The 21,118-nt window shown below is 39.1% G+C and overlaps 1 protein-coding gene across 5 annotated transcripts in view; it reads left to right on the top strand.

Annotated features, from left to right (window-relative positions):
- CNTN5 (contactin 5) overlaps positions 1-21,118 on the top strand; it is a 672,838-nt gene that overhangs the window by 416,070 nt on the left and 235,650 nt on the right. For all 5 annotated transcript variants that reach the window (XM_069808329.1, XM_069808328.1, XM_069808331.1 and 2 more), the window contains 2 exons: positions 7,578-7,701; positions 13,992-14,167. In XM_069808329.1, the coding sequence (XP_069664430.1) occupies positions 7,578-7,701; positions 13,992-14,167 (300 nt within the window). The remainder of the gene's footprint in view (positions 1-7,577; positions 7,702-13,991; positions 14,168-21,118) is intronic.

Raw genomic sequence — 21,118 nt, 5'->3', positions numbered from 1 at the left:
CCTGCAGAAAAAAAGTGCTTATAAAGGGACATGAGCAGATAAAGGGGAGAAGACCTGAAGGAATATCTCCTTCCCCCATATTCACATGTTGCCCGAGCATATCCTCTCAGATACCTTGTCCGCTGGGTGAAAATTACCAGAGTGAAAAGAGCTGTTTCCTCCCACCAGTACCTCAGACTGAGAAGATGGCACCAAGACTATTTATGCCAGTCATATAGCTTGAATGGTACTGTAACATTACAGGCAGTGGTCAAACTACACTAATGACATTGATATAAGTGACCACTACTGTGTAGAATTTGCTACTTTTTCTCCTTCTGCAGACAATTACCTTTTAAAAATATTATTTAAGAAAACATTTAAAAGAACCTTATTTATTTTATTCTTTAAAAGTACAGCACGCAGAATTATTAGACACTAAAAATAATATTGCCAATGCAGCTTCAGTGCAGGTCTTTGCACAAGGTCATAGTTCCTTCCTGCCCACCTCTGTGTTCCCAGGGTTCCAGGAATTTATTCTTTTTTCATGGTGTATTTATTGACCTGGAATTATGTCAAGGATGGTGGCAAGAAAGCTGAGTGTTGAGGAATGACACTATTTCAGTTACTACAGAATTGAAAGTACAGGAAACTTTATTCTCATCTGCAGTTTGTTTTCATGCTATTTGCATTGCTCAGCAAGAACTAAAGAACGTCTGATTTTTTTCACAGATTCCAGTTTCCATTCCCGTGAGGATTTAAATACTTGTTACTAAGAAGTCATATACTCTGGTATTTTGTTAAGTGCAAATGTGCTGCAAGGAGAACCTTGGAATTAAAAGAATATTCGAGTACTGCTCTCAAGAATATTAAAGAATTTAAAAAGAGGGATTTTACTAATATTTGAAATGTTTTCCATATCCTTACCTTTCTGGGCAATACCAGTTTAAACAGTAAATCCTAATGAGAGTGCTTAGAGTTTTAAATTGCCTAGATTGAAAATGGCAACTTGAAATTTGTAAAGGGACCACAAACTAGCTGTCACATTGCTTGGCTGCAATACATACTTGTAATCCCGAGACAGATGTGCCACTCTATAATAAATCACTGGTCTCATAGCACTTCAATAAGATACAGAAAACTCATCCTTTTAATAAAAGCCTGTGTGAGGAACAGAAATATTTCTCTTAAGAAATTAAAATAGTAAATTGAAACATACATATGCTTAATATATATGTTAAATATTCATCTCTTCATGTTCTTGCTTAAGTTAGAAAGAAAAAATAAGGTGTGGAGTTCAAATCCTCCAATGCACACTCACACAGAACTGTCCTGTTAAAAAGCATGGGTCACCATTAGTTAAAAAATGGGTGCAAACAAACCTGGTGCTTTTGGATCCTTGAAGGGATCAGAAAACATACATGTATATAAAAATGTGTGTGTATATATATGTATAGCATATATATGCACACATACAAAGATATATAAATTAAATACAACAAGCAAATAAGGAAAATAAGGAAAAGGCCCAGGAGGTCTCTGCCAAAAGACTACACAAACCAGAAGAACCAGCCAATGGTTCATGAATCAGAAAATTTTATTTCAAGGTCAGCTTCAGACAGAGAGGGCGGGTGGTGGGGAGCTCCCCTTGACCAAGGCTGTGGGGAGCCTCCAGCTGCCTGTGGGACCATGGCATGGTGCAGACTGGGGCTGTGTGTGCTTCCTTGTCTTTAGGTCACTGGTTTTGTCAAAAGCTGCAGAAATCTCTGGCTGAATGGCTGGGGGGGGGCGGGAATGGGAGTGAGCCATGGTCTGGTCCTTAACTTAGTGTCAGCATCCTTGTAGAAGGTAGGGAATGTCTCTGGCTGTGTGGCTGAGGATGGGAGTGCACCATGGTCTGGTCCTGGCCCTGTCTGGGCCTGGAGCTGTAAAAGGCAGGATAACAAAAAACAAAGAGGCAGCCACTCTCAATCACCATGGGCAACCCCTGCTGTGAGCTCTGCCAGCCTCAGGCCAAGGCTGTCAGTCCCACCTCTCCCTGGCAGCCAGTAGACACCCATCCCATGCTGTCATTGCCCACCAGCAACCACCCACCCACACTGGCAGTGCCACTGCATCATTAGGTTGGTGCCAAGAGCTGATGTCCTTTCTGATTGCGTAACTTAGCGTCAGTGTCGTTGTAGACGTGGTGGAATCTCCCTGGCTCTGTGGCCAAGGACGGGAGTGCACCATGGTCTGGTCCTGTCCTTGTGAGGGTCTGTGGCTCTGGAAGAGAAAGGAGGAGCAGGCGCCATCTGTCATGCCACGGGCAACCCCTGCCTCCCTGCCCCGTCCCAGCAGCCCTGCCCTCCTCCCCGCCCTCTCACCTCAGCCCTCGCTCACCCGCCTGCCCGCCTCCAGCCTGGGCCGGCTCACTGCACAGGCCTTTTTATACCTGTCCTGGGCGGCCGTGTCACCAACCCCACGAGAAACGGCCACCACCAACGTTCTGGCCACCGCGTCACCGGGGGGAGCCGGGGCTGATGTAACACCCAGCCCTCGGCTGCCCGGGGAAAAAGGGCTGTCGCTCTTCAGCCTTGTTAAATGCAGTGGGATGGACAAGCCCCACAACTCAGGCCCATGGGGAAAGTGGCCAACACGGAGAGCCCGCTGTCACCCCTGCCTGTGTGGGGACAGCCTCTTGACCTGGGGCTGCAGTCACCTCACAGCCCCTCACCGGCCTGTCCCACCCCACCTCCCCTGGGCCTCCTCCTTGCTGTCAGGGCTGGGACAGGGGCAGGTGGAGCTCAGCATGAGGGTGCGGACAAACAAATGTGGTGTCTAAACACTGGGGAGCAATTCAGGTGACCTAGTGCCACCTGGGCTGTCTTACAGCCTAATATCCTATGGATATACCTGACACTGGCAGGTAGGACATGGGACCTGGGAAAAACGGGTGCATCTCTAGATCAGCCAGGAGGCGTACATGAGGGCATCTCACATTGCACTAAATGCATATTTGAATCCCAGTTGTAATGCCTGGAAGTCCGCTGGCTCTGTGCATGGACAGTTAGCTCACACCTGGCTGCACAGAGCAGGGTTCAGGTGTCTGGAGACAGGCTCCGCAGTCTCACTTCAGGTGCTGCGAGGAGCCTCACCTGGCCTGTAGCCACTACACCAGGACAGGGCAGGGCTGGTGTAAAACGCAGCACCGTGCTGGTCTGCTCTGCCCGGGCATCTCAGACACCCCACGACCTCCCAGCTGTCATTTATCTGTTAGGAACTGAACACTCTGTACAGATTAATTCATGTGCTTGAAGTTGGGTCTCCAGTGCACTTCAGACACCCTGGGGTGTCTGTCCTGACCCCAAGAGGCCACTTCAGAGACCTCCTGTAGCTCCTGTGTCATACATGGCAGCTCTGTGTCTGGGAGGAGTCAGGGTGGAGGAAGAAAGTTGATTCTGGATAAAGGGAGGGGCTTGGGGGAAGGTGTTGCTTAAATTTTTGTCTTTGTTTATCACTACCTAAGTCTATTTTAACTGGAAATAAGTTTTCCCAAGAAGAGCCTGTTTTGCCCACGACAGTACCTTGTAAGGGATCTCCCTGTCTTTATCTCAGCCTAGGAGCTTTTTCATCCTATTTTCGTCCCTGGGGGAGTGAGCGAGCAGCTGGAGGGCACCTGGCAGCTGGCCGAGGTTAACCTGCCCCAGTAGGTAATGTACTGCAGTAATGCTGCTTGGAGTGTATGTACTGTAGATAGAGGGGGTGAGCAGTGGTCGTTTTAGCTTGTGAACTCTTCTGCTATATGGTTCTCAAACGGTTAGTGTTTCTAATCCTGTAAAAATTTAACACATGTATAAGCGTGTTTGCTTCTGTAGAGTAGTTCATACGTGTAAAGCCACACAAAGTGGATTTTATAATCAGGTGCTTTTTTCTCTTTTTTCTCTGCAATCATCCATGTCTACTGTCATCTAAAAATCTAACCCTCACCTTGGTTACTCATGAGACGAGTGTAAGGTCTCAAAGAACATACTGCTACAACTGTTCATGATCAAACTGTGGTAAGATGCAGAGATTAATTTTTCAAGGCAGACTCTCATCACAAAGAGCAGACTCATGCAGTTGATTAGACCTGGGACTAATAACCAGTTTATTAATCCTGGTGTTGGCTTTCTAGAGCATAATTGAGCAGTCCTCCAGTCTAGTTTGTAAAAGGACACATGAACAATCTCTGTAAATATTAATCAATGTGCAGTTATGCTGTACGCTGAAGAAATTGTATCTGGGTTTTTGACAGTGACTAAATATGTGTTTAATAAGTGATGCAATACTCTTAAAAGGGAAGTTAAGAAATTCCCAACTGTAATCAGGTGAAATTTTGTGGCGCACTTCAGAGTGGGAATCCTCAAGCAGAATGACATCAAGCAACATTAGCAGAGTGTGCACTGGATTCTAGGAAATGTTCTTCTCAAGCCCCACAGTTTCAATGTAGCTTTAAACTCCCTACAGAGAAAAGAGAATACAGCAAGCCTCCAGTGGTGGTCCAGGTCAATTTTGGAAGAGTCCAGGACTTTCCATTATCTCTAACGGGATGTTTAGTGCTAGCTAAACTACATGACCATCATTGATACAATTATTGAAGTCTTCACAAGGCTTCGTTTTATTTGAGCTTTTATTAGCATTATGCATAAGAAAAATAAATTTTTTTCTTTAATTATAAACCAGCCTGTGTTTTAATTTGAAAAAATAGTTTTAAATTTTTTTTTAAATATTTAAATGAAATATTTTCATCTGCAATGTGTTTCCTTCATTGCTTTTGAAATGAAGAGAAAAGGCATAGAACACTTAAGATTTTTAGGTTCAAGTCTGTCACTGGAGCTTAAATGAAGATGGTATCACTAGGTGATCTGTGATGTCTTCTCGCATATCGGATATCACACCCCATTGCATTTTATTTAATCACCCCTTTATTAAGCCTAATAATTTATAAACATATAGTCTTGTCTTTTCAGCAAGTGCTTTGGTCTCTTCAGAATAGACGTTTTTCTTCAATTATTCTGTCCCAGTCCAGATGATCTAACTAAGAATTCATTTAGTCAATTTAGCTACAAACTGATGAATATCTCATTCATTATTATGTTGCTTCTGAGTCTCCAAATAATCTCTGCCGGTACTCCACACTCCATCTGAAATGCAGATAAGCAGCTAACTACATATTTTCATCTTTTAGGAACATGACTTGCATGCATTGAACTTTCTCTGTTACCGTTGTCTTCACTGCAGGCAGAAGTAAAACTATTTTTCCAAAAGGAAAGTGCAACACAGTATTTCAGTATTACTGTTGCAAATAGCACAGGTAGAAAGAACATCTGTACTGCTAGTGACACCAGCACCTACCTAGCATTGCATCTTTTTCTTTTCTTTCCAGTAATCCTAGGCTGTGGCATTATATTTTATCTACAGAGTCACTCCTAGGGAAAAGATAAAATCATTAATCTTCGTGAATATACACCCTATCCATACACCTACTAATCTGCATGGAATAACACCTAAATCTAAACCCATGATTTAGTTTTGCATTCATTAATTAATTCTTGGGTTTGCTATACTCTAGCTTGATGAGAGCTCTGATTATTTACGCCTACATTCATTAGTATTTTCTCTTGTGCAATGTAAGGAGGAGGTAACTAAATTATACGAAACAATCCATACAATGTTTTTGTACCCACATTTCCCTTTCTTAAAATAAGTTTTGCCAGCTGAGTCCATTGCCCCTGTGGCAGCCTCAGCTGCAGTGCTCAAAACTTAATACTAGAGTTATTTTAACTTCAGTAATATAAGCACATACCAGAAATCACTTATTGTGGTTGAGGTTTTTTAAATAATGTAGATATCTGTCCCAGAAAATATATTTCTGCCAATACATCCAACTGAAGTAACGTACCTAAACACGGAAGTAATGTAAATATGCAAAACAGCAATCCACATTCCTTTACACAGTCCTGCAAAAATGGCTAATAAACTTGAAAATTATGCAAAACAGAAACCACTAATTGCTGCTGCTCTTATTTGCTGTCTTTACAAATTGAAAGACTAATTATTTGAACCTATTTCAGTAGAAGCATATATACCTGAAAATAAAGTTATTTTCAAACTGTATTTGAATAGCAGTGGAAAAAGACAAAACCCTAAGTGTTTAATAAATGTATAGTCACTAAAAAGGAAGGTTGAATAGCATAATGGGGTATTATGTGGTCTTTTCACTGTATGGTAATAATAGAATTGAGAAACCCAAAATGTCACAGAATTTAAGGACATGGAAATTTGCATCTCAGAACTAGCATACTATGACTTATGTCTCTGATGTTTCTCATCCTTTTTTCAGACTCCAAAATTTTCTTCTCTGTGCCAAGACTCGTAGCTCCATGCACCTATTCCTGTCCACCCAAACTTTCTGAAAGTATTAGCAGTATGAAAAAGGTCACAGTTCCTAAAACTGTGAACCCATAACATGTGGTGGAAGTTGTGTGGAGTTGGTAGAACAATGCAGTAATAATTTTTATAAGTCAATGACCCAAACCCGCAGTCTTCAGGTGCACCTTTCTTACTTCAAGCTGGTATTGGGACGACAAATATAACGGGACGTTATAAACTGCTTAATGTGTCATGCTGTCCTCAGTACCAGTTGGAGGACTTTTATGACGTGAACATATGAAACCATAAAACTGACAGAGAAAACCCAGCTCCCATATGTTTCACTGCAAGTAGTAAGACAATGTAACTACCTCCCCTCACCCAAATCGTTAGGCTAGTGCTCTAAATTTGAAGAGCATTATGGGACTAAATCATCCAAGAGTTTGGAGGAAGTCTAAGTTAATTAAAATTCCACAGTCTTCTAGTGCACAGTGAGAATTTTAGTTATTCAGACCTACATGATCAGGAATGCTATACTTACAGCCTTCTACTTTTCCGAAGGTTACACTTCCCTCTTCACAACACAAATGAATTGGAATCATAGATGTATTCTATGGGTCTATCCAGCTTTTCTTATTCAGAAATGTAAATTCATATGAAGATATAGATACATGCCAAAATTAGAGAAGACAGTGGAGGAAGATGAAATGTCAGATCTTGCTATATATTATTTAATAATAGCCACCAGTTGCTGCCATTAATTTTACAAGTGATTTTTCTTAGCAACTCTTTGACATAAAAGGGAAAACTGTGTCTTAGTTCTTTGTAAGATAAGCTGCCGCAAGCAGCAGGAAAATTTTTGTTTACCTTGCTCTCTATAAGCAGCGTGAACTCCTTTTACTGGCTTAATTCTCTCGAGCTGCTCATGAGACTGCAGGCCAAAACACGTCTGATGAGAAAGCCATTTTAAGGCATGATGAACACTTAAATAATTCTATGTATTTTATTGTTAACTTAGTAATATTTCTTCCTTATCTTTTTTTTTTCCTTTTAATTATTGCTTTTTAATATCGCATCTGAAGTAATGTGATATGAACCTCTGGAAAACAAACATAATTTTGTATACTTTAATCTCACTTTATAAAAGCTATAATGATTTTACATTTATTCAGATTTCCTAAACTATAGCACTCCTATTTCCACAGAAAGTGTTGATTATGGGCCAGTGTTTGTACAAGAGCCAGATGATGTGATTTTTCCAACTGATTCTGAGGAGAAGAAAGTATCTCTGAATTGTCAAGCTCGTGGAAATCCTACTCCCACTTACAGGTACCTGTTTTAGAAGATTTTTTTTAGTTTTCAGAATATTAGCCACTGCACTCCCACTCTGAGAGTCAGTGTGCTTTGGAAAACAACATAACAGAAACAGCTCCATGACACAAATGCCTTTCCTGATTGAATGCTTTTTCTGATTCTGAATAAGCAAGAAGTAGAACTGGTAGTGAATAAAGGCAAAGTGATATGTGAAGTTTCAAATTATGTTCTCTGTACTTCTTATCTATCCATGTGGAGGGACTCCTTCTGTTCAGTTTCTTAATTTGTGTCTGTAACAGCTGACAAGATCAAAATCTTTAATTGACTTTTTTTCTAAACATCTGTAAAGCTACGAAACACTTTCCTCTTTTATAGAGAAAGCAGTAAAGAACAGGTACATTAAATGACATGGCTATGCAATACAGGATACCATGGCTGAGCCAGATCTGGTGTCTTTTCACTCACAAGTCCACCATTTTATTCCTTTGCAACTGTTGTCTGTTGCCTATTTTTCCATACAGACTATGTCACAGATATCTACTATACAGATCTGTTATGACACACCTATGAGTCTGAGAGTTCCGTTTATTAACGGTGCCCACTTACAGGTGAGAACAGTATGTTGCAGTCACCTTATCCATTTCCTATATCTGACTGTGCTCATATTTTATACAAATTACAAGTGATGTAGGAGGGCTGGGGGAACATATGGTTGATTATTTTTTCCATACAACCTTTATCTTTTCTCGTAGAGTCATTCTTCACTTACAAAGGGAACATAAGGACTCTTACTGTTGTATTTTGTCATAGGTGACAATCATCAATTCTGCATTTTATTTTTCACCTATTACACTTATTTCATTTGTGGATTCCTTAGCATTCTGGATGAATTCTCTTTAGACTTATTTCAATCACAAAACTTCTATTTCTATGGCTGGAAGAAATTCAGAGGCAGTACCATCTTCAGATATCCCCATCATAACAACAATGAATCTGCTTCTTTGCAACAGATGTGAGTCATTAAATGGATCTGATGCATGGCACAACTTCCCTAAACAACACAGGCATGACTAAAACATGTAACATGGGATTAGGAATGAATGGCCAGAAATTCTTCAAACTGGAATTGCATGAACTCCTTACTATGTGGGATGAAAGCTGTGTTGCATTCTTCCTTATTGACATTCCTTGTGTAATTTCTGTTACATATTTATTGCTTTGTTGATAAAAAAATGTGTATATTAGTTCCACACACTGTTAAAGTGCTATTAAGCCATTAAACATAGCATGTGACCATGGGGAAAAGGCACAAATTCCCACCAAAAGAGGAGAACCCTATGTTCAGCTCTCCCAGACAACCTCATTCTTGTGGAGATTTTCTCATTGGAAATCCTATGTCATCTTCTTTCTTTCGTCATCCAATAGTTTTTTGCATTTTCACAGTGGAATGCAATCAACAAATACAGACTTCCAGCATATCTTAAATGGCAGCTATAAAGAGGATAGAGGCTTTGTCTTCACAGAAAGCCGCATGGATAAGGGAAGGGGTAACAGATATAAGAGAGATTTCATACAGGAGAGGTTTCATCTCAACATAAGAAAGAAATTTTTTACTGTGAGAACAATCATTCACTGGAACAACCTCCTCAGGGATGTGGTAGAGTCCCCATCACTGGAAGTTTTCAAGATGCAATTGAACAAGGTGCTAGACAACCTCATCTAGGCTCCCTTTCCCATGAAAGATTGGATCAAATGATCTTTCGAGGTCCCTTCCAACCTGGGCTGTTTAATGATTTTGTGATATCCATTCCTTCAGTTCTCCAGAGATTAATTGGTGTCAGCAGCCTCACAAACTTTCCCGACTGCTGTTCATGCAAGGAAAGCTTTGACCCGAAAGGCCTAATTCTAACAGCACAGTTTAACTTCTCCTCCTTCTGTTGCTGCCACTTGTCTGTACGGCATATGCAATACACACTACCATTCAGGGGAAGGGAAAAGGGGTATAAATTACTTTGTGAGGAATATACTTTTCTCCAGGGCAGGTGCAGAGGGAATTTAGTCTCAGAAAAAGCTATAGATAGGCAAAGGTTTGTTGTATGTCACTGCCCAACCTTTGGTATATGAAATAGTGAGGAGAAGGGATATTTCTATATCACCAAAGACCCTGTCCTATTATCTACAAGCACTGGAGAATACAGATCTTTATTTACATGGACTGTGAGGCCCATGCCGCTAGGAATTATTTTTACCCCAAACCAAAGCACAGTACAATTTTTTTTTTTTTTTAATAAAGCTACATTAAAAGAATATTTAAAGCACTCAAAATTTCCAAAATTAAGTTGTCTCTGTCATTTTGATTCATTTCCTCAGTCTGTATAACTTATGACACAGTATTCATAACCTGTTTACAAATTCTTTTTTTTGCTAGGACATTACTTCATTTTAACAGAATGGAGAATGCTCACATTATTTCGTATCTTCTTCTTCCTTTCAAGAGCTTTTTTCCCCTTGCTCAAGCTCTACCCTGAAATAATAATTTTTAATTTCTTGAGTTCCAGTCATTAAGGTATCTAGATGCATTGATTTAGGGAATAACTCCTGGAGATAAACTGATTCCATTTGCTCAGTATTTTTGCAAATCATACTTTAGTATCACAAGTCAGGACCCATACAATTAAGAACATAACTGAGACATGTCGATGAGGAATACAGACACTCACAAGCTTCCTGTGGGATCTCACAGGTCACCAGTGTTACTGAGTTAAAAAGGCAGGTGCAGAATTCCCTGTGATGCCGTTTTACTACACTGCTTTCACTGCTTGTGAAACACTGCTTTTCCTGTTTCACTTAGGACACACATAAGATGGCTAGATTTTTTTTTTGTTAGTATCATTTCCTGATAGAAAATGCAGTTGAAAAAAAAATTAAAAATTACTTTCTGTCTGCTTAAGCCAAATTAGAATATTTTAAAATGTTATCTGTCACTTGTCTTCAAGAAAAAAAAATGTAGCTGATTTTCCCTGTAAGCACATTACTTTTTGAGTATTATATTTAGGTTTCTGTCCTCCCAGCTCAGTCAAGGTACCTAGAAGAAAACATATCACACAATCCAGTGGTGCTTTTCCTCTAATGTGCTTGGATTATATGAGGGGAATACAATCATTCAGGATGGACCCCAAGATATACAGGCAGGCAGCCACCAAGATCCAAAGTTTTCAGGTAGCATTATAAAAACATATTTTTACATTGAATTTAATTGAAAATGAAACTAACTGAAGAAAGTTAATTAAAGCAAACTGAATTTTGTGTCAGTTCCCATTTAGAAATGCCAAAACATGTAATTTTTACTTTTTCCTTATATAAATCTCCCATAACTTCCAGATAAATTAATTTTGCATTTTTATTTCATATATATTTATATATATGTGAAAGTTAACTTTCATTATGATTTCATTCAAAATCTTAAATCATTAATAAATTGTTGAAGATTAAAAGTTCCTCTTCTTTTTAGCTCTCTTATAAATGAATCTCTTTAAAAAATGTCGTGAATCCTACAGACATTTCCCTAATATCCTTTGCAATATAAAGATATTGTCAATAGTGTTTCATTTCTTACATTAAATGAAGCAGGGGTCCTCTGCAATCAAAAGTCCAATCATGAAAAAAAGGGGCAAATAATAGTTTCACAGTTCATCTTAATTCTGACAATTCTGACCTTTGGATTAAGAGAAATTCAGAGCTACTTCATCTGAATTCTGCTGTCTGTACCTCATCCACCATGAATGTTAACAAGATAGGGTGAACTGATAATCATTTTGTTTCATTAAAGTTGCCTCTGGAGTCTAGATGTTGCCAAGTTCTTCCAGTCTTTGCTGAACTCTGGCAAAGCTTGGAAGAGCCTGGCAATTTCCTGAGGCAACTTTGAAATTGCAGAATGACTGTGAACTAGCAATGAAGGAAATATATGTGCATCATAATAGCTGTGCCATACCTGTTTACACTGCTTATCTCTTCTTTGCATTCTTTTAACTATTTCATGTTCTATACAGTTTGACACAGAAGCAAATCTAAAAAGTCTTCTTATGTGGATTATTATTCTTTAATTGAGATATTGCACACCCCCCCCAAAGGTTATTCCAGAGTGCTAGAGTCTATTTATCTACCACGCAAAATCTTTTCTCTTGCAGCCGGGGGACTATTGCAGGGTTTGTTGTTTCAGTCCTTGGAGATGAATCAGAGGGGTGAGGGTTTTTGGCAGAGAATATCCAGGGCAAAAAAAACCCAAACAACAAAAAAAACCACCAATGAAAAAAAAAAACAAACCCACTCACACAGCAGAGAAATGAGACTTTTAGGTTACTTCTAAAACTCAGAAAAAGAAGTGTTCATTCGGGAATTATTCAATGCTTTGACTCAGGTGCGATACTTTCTAATACATTTCCCACAGCCTGGCTTTTCCCACGTTATCTTCACTCCCATGCCTGTCTCTACTGTTCAGGCTTCTCATTTCACTCCCAAACACCTCCCAAACTTAGCATTCCATCTGCTAACTCCTCCTCTGATCTGAGCTTCCATTTACCTCATAGCTGCTAGGCATTACCCCTGACCAGCCGCGAGCTGATTCCAGAGTCCCCTGGGCCAGTCTTCTCTGAATTTTGTGTATCCTGGCCCAGCTGATACTATTTTTCCTTTGTCCATTGCCAACATCTTTTATTTCATAACAGCCTACATACATCCACTTACCTCCCTCTCTTCACAGGCCTTGCTCTTCTACTTTCTGTATTTAAATCAGGTTTCTCTATTTCTTGAGCCCAGAAGATCAAATGCTGAAAGAATGGAAAAGAATGGTTCCTTGCTCTCATGCAGTGCTGACTCAGCTCTGCTAACTCTAAGCTCATCTGGGCCTAAGGCTTTAATGACAGAACATAAATCAAAACTTTGTTAATCATAAGCACAGTAAAAGTCCTATTTTTGACATAAAAGATGCATCTGCTATACAGGTTTCAAGTCTGAAGCCTTTGTGGACGATAGGTTTTTTGGGGAAAAAAAAAAAAAGAGATAACAAATTTGATTCAGCACAGGCAAAACAAAGAATATGCTTTCTCTTCAGAAGTTGAAGATCTGGTTTTACTCATCTTTTTTCAGAAAAACAGCATTTGTAAGGCACAATGGAATGTCTCCATCTAAACCTTTGCCAAAGTAATGCCTTACTGCACAGGCTGTCTTTGAGTACCTGTCATCCTTATAAAAACTGGGGCTGTCAGGTTCTGTATACTAAGCTTGATGCCTTCCTTTGGCCATAAAATGCTGTCATGATTTAAGCTCAGTCGGCAACAAAGCACCATGCGGCTACTTGCTCACTCCTCCCCCTTGGTGGGATGAGGAGGACAAAATACAAAGAAAAGCTCATGGGTCGAGACAAGGACAGGGAGGGATTGCTCACCACTTATGGTCACAGGAAAAAACAGTCTCAACTTGGGGAAAAAAGCAAATCAATTTCATTTACTACCAATCAAACCAAAACAGGAAAATGAGAAGTAAAACCAAACCTTAGAACACCTTCCCCCCACCCCTCCCTCATTCCCGTTTCAACTCCACTCCTGGTTCCCTCTCCCTCCTCCCCTCCAGCAGCGCAGGGGGATGAGGAATGGGGGTTGGGGTCGGTTCCTCACACCTTGTCTCTGCTGCTCCTTCCTCCTCAGGGGGAGGATTCCTCACACTCTTGCCCTGCTCCAGCGTGGGCTCCCTCCCATGGGAGACAGTCCTCCACGGACTTCTCCAGCGTGGGTCCTTTCCCACGGGCTGCAGTCCTTCAGGCACAGCCTGCTCCAGTGCGGGCTTCCCCCTGGAGTCCCGGCCATGCTGGGGGGCATCCACCCCCCTGCTCCAGGGTGAGCTCCTCTCTCCCCGGGCTGCAGGTGGGCCTCTGCTCCCCCGGGGGCTGCCCTCCCTGGGCTGGGGGGACACAGCCTGCCGCCTGGTCTCCCCACGGGCTGGGGGGGCAGCCCCTCCTCCCCTGCTCCTCCTCCCCTCCTTCCTCCCTGACCTCGGTACCCGCAGAGGGGTTCCTCTCCCATCCCAATCCCCTACTCCCTGCAGGTTCCCCTCTTCACTCTGCTCTCCCAGAGGCACGACCGCCCTCACGGACGGGCTCGGCCTGGGCCAGCGGCGGGGCTGGCTCCCAGATGGGGAACCTTCCAGCAGCTTCTCACGGGAGCCGGCCCTGCAGCCCCTACCACACTATTAAAACCTTGCCACACAAACCCAAAACAAATGCTCAAGTAGTTTCTTTCTTTTTTCTTAAGATGGCTTCGAAATGGAACTGAAATCGACATTGAAAGTGATTATCGCTTCAGCTTAATAGAAGGAAGTTTGATCATCAACAGCCCCAGTGAAATGAAGGATTCTGGACAGTATCAGTGTTTAACCACCAACATGTTTGGCAGTATTTTAAGCAGAGAGGCTGTTCTTCAGTTTGCATGTGAGTAACAATTTGTTTAACATGGATAAATCAGTTCTTTACATTGCTTGATAATGCTCTAAATTGTAATTTGAATACATTACAGAAGTTACTCTGTCCACAGATTTTGTTGGGCTAGAATCTCAAAATTAGAAATAAAACACGTGGTGGGAAAGAGTGGTTTTCTGTGGACTTTTAACTTTTAAAATAGAACCAACTATCAGGGAAAATAACGCTAGTACGTAATCTCAAATGCTATCCTTTAATGATATCCACAACAATATATTTCACTCATTGCTAGTTTCCTGTAACACATATCATTTTGTCACACTATCTGAGCAGGAAAGAGAAAAATGTGAACTCAGGAATAGAGTGGGATAAACTGCTTATATATCTGTAGGATAGTCTACGCCTATAATGATGTGTGTGTGAGCATAGTTTTGTATGTATATATGTATATAAATATACAAGGTTTAGGTCCACGTTTATGCACACATATCATGCATACATTCATACATTATGAGACTAAGGGGGGGTTTTGGCAGTTGTTAATGGGAACTGAAAATGTCATAGCTTTTGAAATCATTGACTACAATATACTTTCCAGAAGTTATCAACAATTCATGATCCCGAGTAAATGCTATGGTCTATCTATAGCATGCTCTTTTTCAAACATACTATCAGGAAAAATAGTCACAGAATTTCAGATACTCTACCTCCAACCCTGACTTCCCTTCAGCACTTTACAGGAAGGCAACCAACACCATTTTAGTGCTTTATCTAGGTAAATCCTACCATGGGGGAGGTTTAAGAGACAAGGATGCAAAAAGAACTCCATCTTCGCAGATCCTAAAAATAGGACGTTACCATGAAACATGAGGCAGATCTTCACATAGCCACATCTGGAAAACAGCGGGGTTAAGGACAAGTTGCCTACCTGCATATCTACTAACACATCTGGTGGTGTGGAGAACTCAGCAGAGGTAGTGTGGGGTCTGAGATTCTCCCTTAATCCCCCCCTCCCTTGTAAAGTCAGACCTTTCAAATCTGTAGCTTTAGTCTTACCTGCTGCAGATCCTGTCAAGGTATTTGTTAGCAAGATCATAGCACTGTCCACCTAATTCTGAGCAGGTAGCTATACTGACATTTGTCAAAGTTTTCTCATGCCAGGGCGGTATGTTTAAAACTCTATAAACATCGCAACAGTGGTTTTTCACTGTGTTATTGGACCTCAGTCTTAAATGTAGCTCTGAAAATTCCGATACATTTTATCTTTTAGACAAGAAAAGTATTATAAAACAAGTCACTTGGTCAGAGAACCTGACAACTGGTAAATATAGATAGCTCCAGGGCTCTGAACCTCAGATTTCTATTCCCATTTCAGGAGCATGGCTAACAGGTGGCCACTTGACCTCCACCTGAAAAAAAAATACAGAGAAAGTGAGAGCTGGAGCTCAAACAACAGAAGGCCTATGAGTTTCAGTAGCTACATCCACAGTTCATTCAGGACCCCATGCACTTCTAGGTACAATATTATCTCCTCCTATAAAACAAATTTAGATAAAGTTGTAAAAAAAAAAAAAAAGAGTAACGAAGAAGAGGTTAGGTTTGGTGGATTTACTTTTATTGGATTTTGAAATTATTATTAGTTTGCACACCTGCTTTTGCAGGTATCAAAGTTGTTATACTACAATGGCTTGAGTGTGATTTCTCTTCATTAAAGTATTTACTTGGGAATTGTAATGAAAGTTTCTCAGGCAAGGTTAATGGAGGAACGCTAGCTGGAAGTGCTGAGGTGTAGCAAAAAATGCTGCTGAACTTGTGAGGGAGAAGAGGCTGTTATAAGTACAAAGAAATCTTAGAAAAAGGATAGAGTCATAATTGGTTGAACTTCTTTTCAGAATTTCATGAGCAATTCCTTCACAAGAGCAATTTCAAGTTCAATGTGTATTTGTAGTTCAACTTCTTTGTAGCATGGCACTCTCTCTTCCTCTCTTGATTTAATGCTTCAAATCCCTGATCTTAAATGGCTGATGTGTTCCTGTTGAAACAATATTTGCATCATGCAGCAACTCACAGTATAAATTGGTGTCACTATACTGTAAACTCATAGCAACCTATTAGAAGCTTGTATCACAGAAATGTTTTAGTAAGTCAGATCCAAAGTAAATTTAAAAGAAAGATTTTCATTGTGATTTCAGCTTTAAAATATCTAAGAAACTGTCTTGAATTTGACCAGAAAGTTCAGACAAATTTTCTTGAAGCTTTCTTTTCTTTCATGCTGATATCTTGGGTGATATGAAGTTTACACTGGTTCCCAAAGTGCTAATACTCTTTATTTCCTGTAGGAAACTGAAATGAGCTTTTCCGATGCTTAAAGGGAAGGTCTTGTCCTTACAGCATGAAGGATGGTTTTATGATTTAAAACATACTATTTTGGAGACTGCTTACTTCATATCTAGAAAAACTTCTGTAGTGTAATCACAATCATTCTGAAATAAATTAGAAAATTTTCTACATTAGGGTATTTTAACCAAGTAATGTATAACATCTCATTTATTAATAACTCTTTTTCTTGCATTTAAATTCATTAATTACCTGAAAAAAACCTTGGGTGAGGAAGTATACAATTAAATGGTCTTTAGATTAGACTATGTTCATTCAGTAATTAGCATTGAGCTCTAAAGCATTATATAGATAGGTAGAGAGGGATTAGACAAAGACTAGCTTACATTACCCTGAAATAAATATAAGAATTTTTAAAATATCATGCTTGTGATGAAATACTGTCAGATAAAATTTCAGTGTAGTTGAAATAGGACATTTTATTGTATTCATAGGATCATAGAATGGTTTGGACAGGAAGGGACCTTAAAGACCATCCAGTTCCAACCCCCCTGCCATGGGCAGGGACACCTTCCACTAGACCAGGTTGCTCAAAGCCCCATCCAACCTGGCCTTGGACACTGCCAGGGATGGGACAACTCTACAACTTCTTTGAGCAACCTGTTCCACCACCCTCATAGTGAAGTATTGCTTGTTAACAGCAGGCTTGCATGTCTCCAGTTATTTTCAGTAAGACAGAAAGTAAATGACTGAAAAACGTTTTCGTAATGAAAGGTCCTAACCTTAAAGTAATTAAAGTAATTCATGCCCTGCAATGTTACTGGGCTCTAATGGCTTGAAGGGTAATTTCTAATCCCAAGGATAAACCAAGGCATTTCTGATTATGAGATACAGAGCTACACATAATGGCATTCAGTTTCCCTTTTTTCACTGAAAACCATGGATTCCAGAAGCTTAGAAACTTACCACTTTCACAGAAAAATTTTAAAAATTAAGTTCATGGACTTGCTTGAATGCATGGTCTGTACTGCTGTGGAAAATAGTTACATCTTTGCAGACTGAAGAGCTGTTCTAACTAAAGAAAGAAATGACATAAATCTTGAAAGGAAACAACAGGGACCATTAAACAAGGCCTTTGACACTGCCTTACAGGAAAAAGCATGTGCTGTAATGTCCCTATGCAAAATGTCATAAAACTTGAAAAAGAGCAACACGTTTATTGCATTGGCTCTTAGTTTTCTCGCAATTGCATGACAAAAAGCCCAGTTGCTATGGTTATTATCATGTAGTTCAGGATTGGTGATGCATTACAAATATAAATGTTTATGTACTACATCATTTGCATATGTGTGCATAATTAAAATAGGACTTTGAAATACTCATATGATGTTTTGGGATTTGAAAGAGAAAGAGATATAAAATGAACATTATTTCATACTTGTTAGAGATATAATATTTGAAATAGCCTCCTGTATCACTGGTTATTTTTATGGAGCAAAGTGGAAAGACCGGTTATGTGCAGTTAAAGGTCTGCTCGAAATTTTAAACTATCATAGCAAATATTTATGAAGATTTAAACACAGAAAAAGTTCTCCTCTTTTTTCTCTTCTTTGCATTTCCTATGATCTCTGATGCCCAAGGTCATGCTGGTTTATGCTATTTTAAGAAAGTAAGAAAAAAAAAAAGAGAGAAAACCTCCCCATGCTGTGACAGAAATTAAGGAGAAATATATTTTTCAGTAAAAGAAAATATTTGCCAGAAATTTCTTTTTTCTTCAATAGAATTTTATGCAGAAAAATTAAGGAAAAAAAGCCCAAAGATAACACTGACAAAATGTCAAGCAAATCAGAATTCTTGATCACAAAATTTGCACGTTTAAAGTCACATTTCAGAAGTTTGCTCATAGCAGGTTGTTAAAAAGATAAAAAGCTATCAGTTTGCTACAGCTTCAAATGTCATTTATACTTCACAATCACAAGGAATAGTTTATATACGAAGTGTATTGTTGTCTTAACAAGATTCTAATCAGCTCATTAAAATGTAAGAGCATTAGAGGAATAATTACTGAATTCCTTTAGCCCATCTTAACATTAATGAATTTTGTAGTTCTGGGTGCAGCTAGCTCTATGGAAGAGTTGTTCAAATCCCAAACACATCTTTAAAGATTCTGCAGTCAATGGAAATAAATAGAAAAGAGGAAGGTAGTTATTCTAGTTTAAGTTTTTACTGCATTAAGAAAAAGTGTGTATATATGAAGGCAAGAGCATCAGCCAAAGAAAGCAACCATAGCAAACTTACAGTTGCTGCAAGCAGAAACCCAACTTCGTTGAACCCCTAGTAATTTTAGAGAAGTGCATAACATCAAGAGTGTTTTGAGGGTATGAAACTTAATAAACAAAGTATAAAAGTTTTATGGAGTAACTTACGCACTAAGCACACATATATTGTTAGATGGTTTTAGTTTGGTCTCTTCTCTCATTTCTGTTGTTAGAAATTTGTGAAACTTAAAGGGAAGGTTTAAAAATTAAACTTTAATATTAATTTCTGAATGTTGGCTATTTTCGGCATCTGTACATGAGCTAAAAAAGAATAAGTGACTTGAACCTGGTGGGAAATTGAAAAAATTAGAGATTCCAAGTTGACTAAATCTACCTGCCTTACTGTACAACATCTGCATGGTTTTGTGCTGGGTTCCACAGCCTCTTTCTGGAACAGTGTTCTACAACTTTGGCTACAACAGTGGATGTATTTTGTGCTTACCTTTGCCATGTGTACAATCTCTGTATTCCATTAGGTCACAAAACAAAATTGCTTTTCTTTATCTGTGGATTATTCAATCTTTCACAAGCCTACCATCTCTGTGATATTTACAGCCTGGGCTAAGAAAAAATAGAGAAGTGGTAGGGGGAAATAACTTCTCACCTGTCATTTATGGAAGTCCTCACTGCAATTTTATTAATCTGATTGTCACTGGCTCCTTTCTATAATTTTTCTTTTTTTTTTTAATTAAATCTATTTTCTCATTTAATCTATAGAGAAGGGTATTGATTAGACACAATATAAATGTCCTTTTCCAGTTGATGACCTACCATGACTGTCCAGTGATGTACAGAGTAAGAAGGCAGCCATGATGTAGACATATAAATTAATAGCTTTCTGGGGAGACAGCCTGTGCACTGCCCATTTCATCACGGCATACTTCTGACAGGCTGTTAGTAATCCATGTTTTCCTTCTTGCCATCATGCTCCCTGGACATCTTATTCTGTTTACTCCAGAATTTCCTAGAATTAATTTGTAAAGAGTTGATTTAATTACAACCCTCTACACATGAGAAAAAACTTGATTTCTCATGTTAATTCCAGAATATGCAACATAACAAAATGTTTGATCACATTACAATATCCACATTTCCTTCTAAACCATACAAAGCTAAACAGTATTAAATACTACAAAAGAAAGATGAGAACAAGCTGAAGTGGGAAAAGAAATCAAAATGCAACCAGTCATACTTTCACTTTTAAAAATGTCCCTGATCATCCTGTAATACAGCCTAAGTTGGGCATTGCTTTGCTCTGAAATCATCACAGCAACGTGAAGAATGTTGCTATGTTGGTTAAGAATAGCTACAGCTATAACACTGTTTTACACTGTAAAATTTTTTGATTGCTTTCTGCATAATTCCAAGTTGCTTTCTGGGGGAAATGCATGTTTAAGAGACACCTGCAAAACAGGTGTACATGCCAGGAAATGTTCATTGTATATAGGACATGTTGCATCCTATTCATAAATAGTTTATTCATTGAAGAATATAATTCAGTGAACCTGAGATAAATATGAATTTCTGTCACACTCTGCAAAGAGTTTTAGCTAAATGAAGACTGAGCAAATTGTGTTATCTTACTGAAGGAAAGGATCTGACTTCTAGTTCGGATGCGGAGACTCTGCTTCCTACCTCTTCCATTGTTTATTTGTGCAAGGTGGGACAATTTCAGAAGGAAAAATTGTGAGTTCTTACAAAACGAGATTTCAAGGCTAAGTTCTTCAGAGACTGTAGGACTCAGATCAAACCTCCAGGCCACAACTGCCCACATAAATGTTCAAACCACTTGTACATATCTACTGTACAACTCTGGAAATCTAGCCCTTTCTTTTGTTAAGAGAATAAGAAAGAATTTTAAACTGAAAGATATGGGTTTTTTTCATATAAAAATGGTAAAAAAAAAAAAGCTTTGAGTCAAATTACAACTTTTTGTTTAATTTCAACTTTGGAAAACCAAGTTATTTGAATTTTAGCTGTAGTGATACTTTGCTGTTTATCGAAACATATAGTTTGGACAACTAAGTTCAATGGTGCAAGATGCTAAGAAATTTGGCCCTAGTGTAAAAAAGTATTTCATCTTAAAATATTTGCATAATCTTTTTGAAGTTGATAGGATGACATACGTGCTTAGAATTAAGCACATGCTTAAACTCTTTGTTGTTGTTGTTAAACATAAGAATTTCTAAAACAAGAGTTGAAACAGTCTGTATGGATTTGTTACCATAATGTCATAATGACAGACACATAATAGGTTTAATTAAGCCTTCTTCCATTCATTTCTTGATCCTTTCTTTCTTAAAAATGA

The sequence above is a fragment of the Haliaeetus albicilla genome, chromosome 20 (assembly GCF_947461875.1).
Source record: "Haliaeetus albicilla chromosome 20, bHalAlb1.1, whole genome shotgun sequence".
Classification (NCBI taxonomy): Eukaryota; Metazoa; Chordata; class Aves; order Accipitriformes; family Accipitridae; genus Haliaeetus; species Haliaeetus albicilla.
This window is presented reverse-complemented; position numbering and strand designations above follow the sequence as displayed.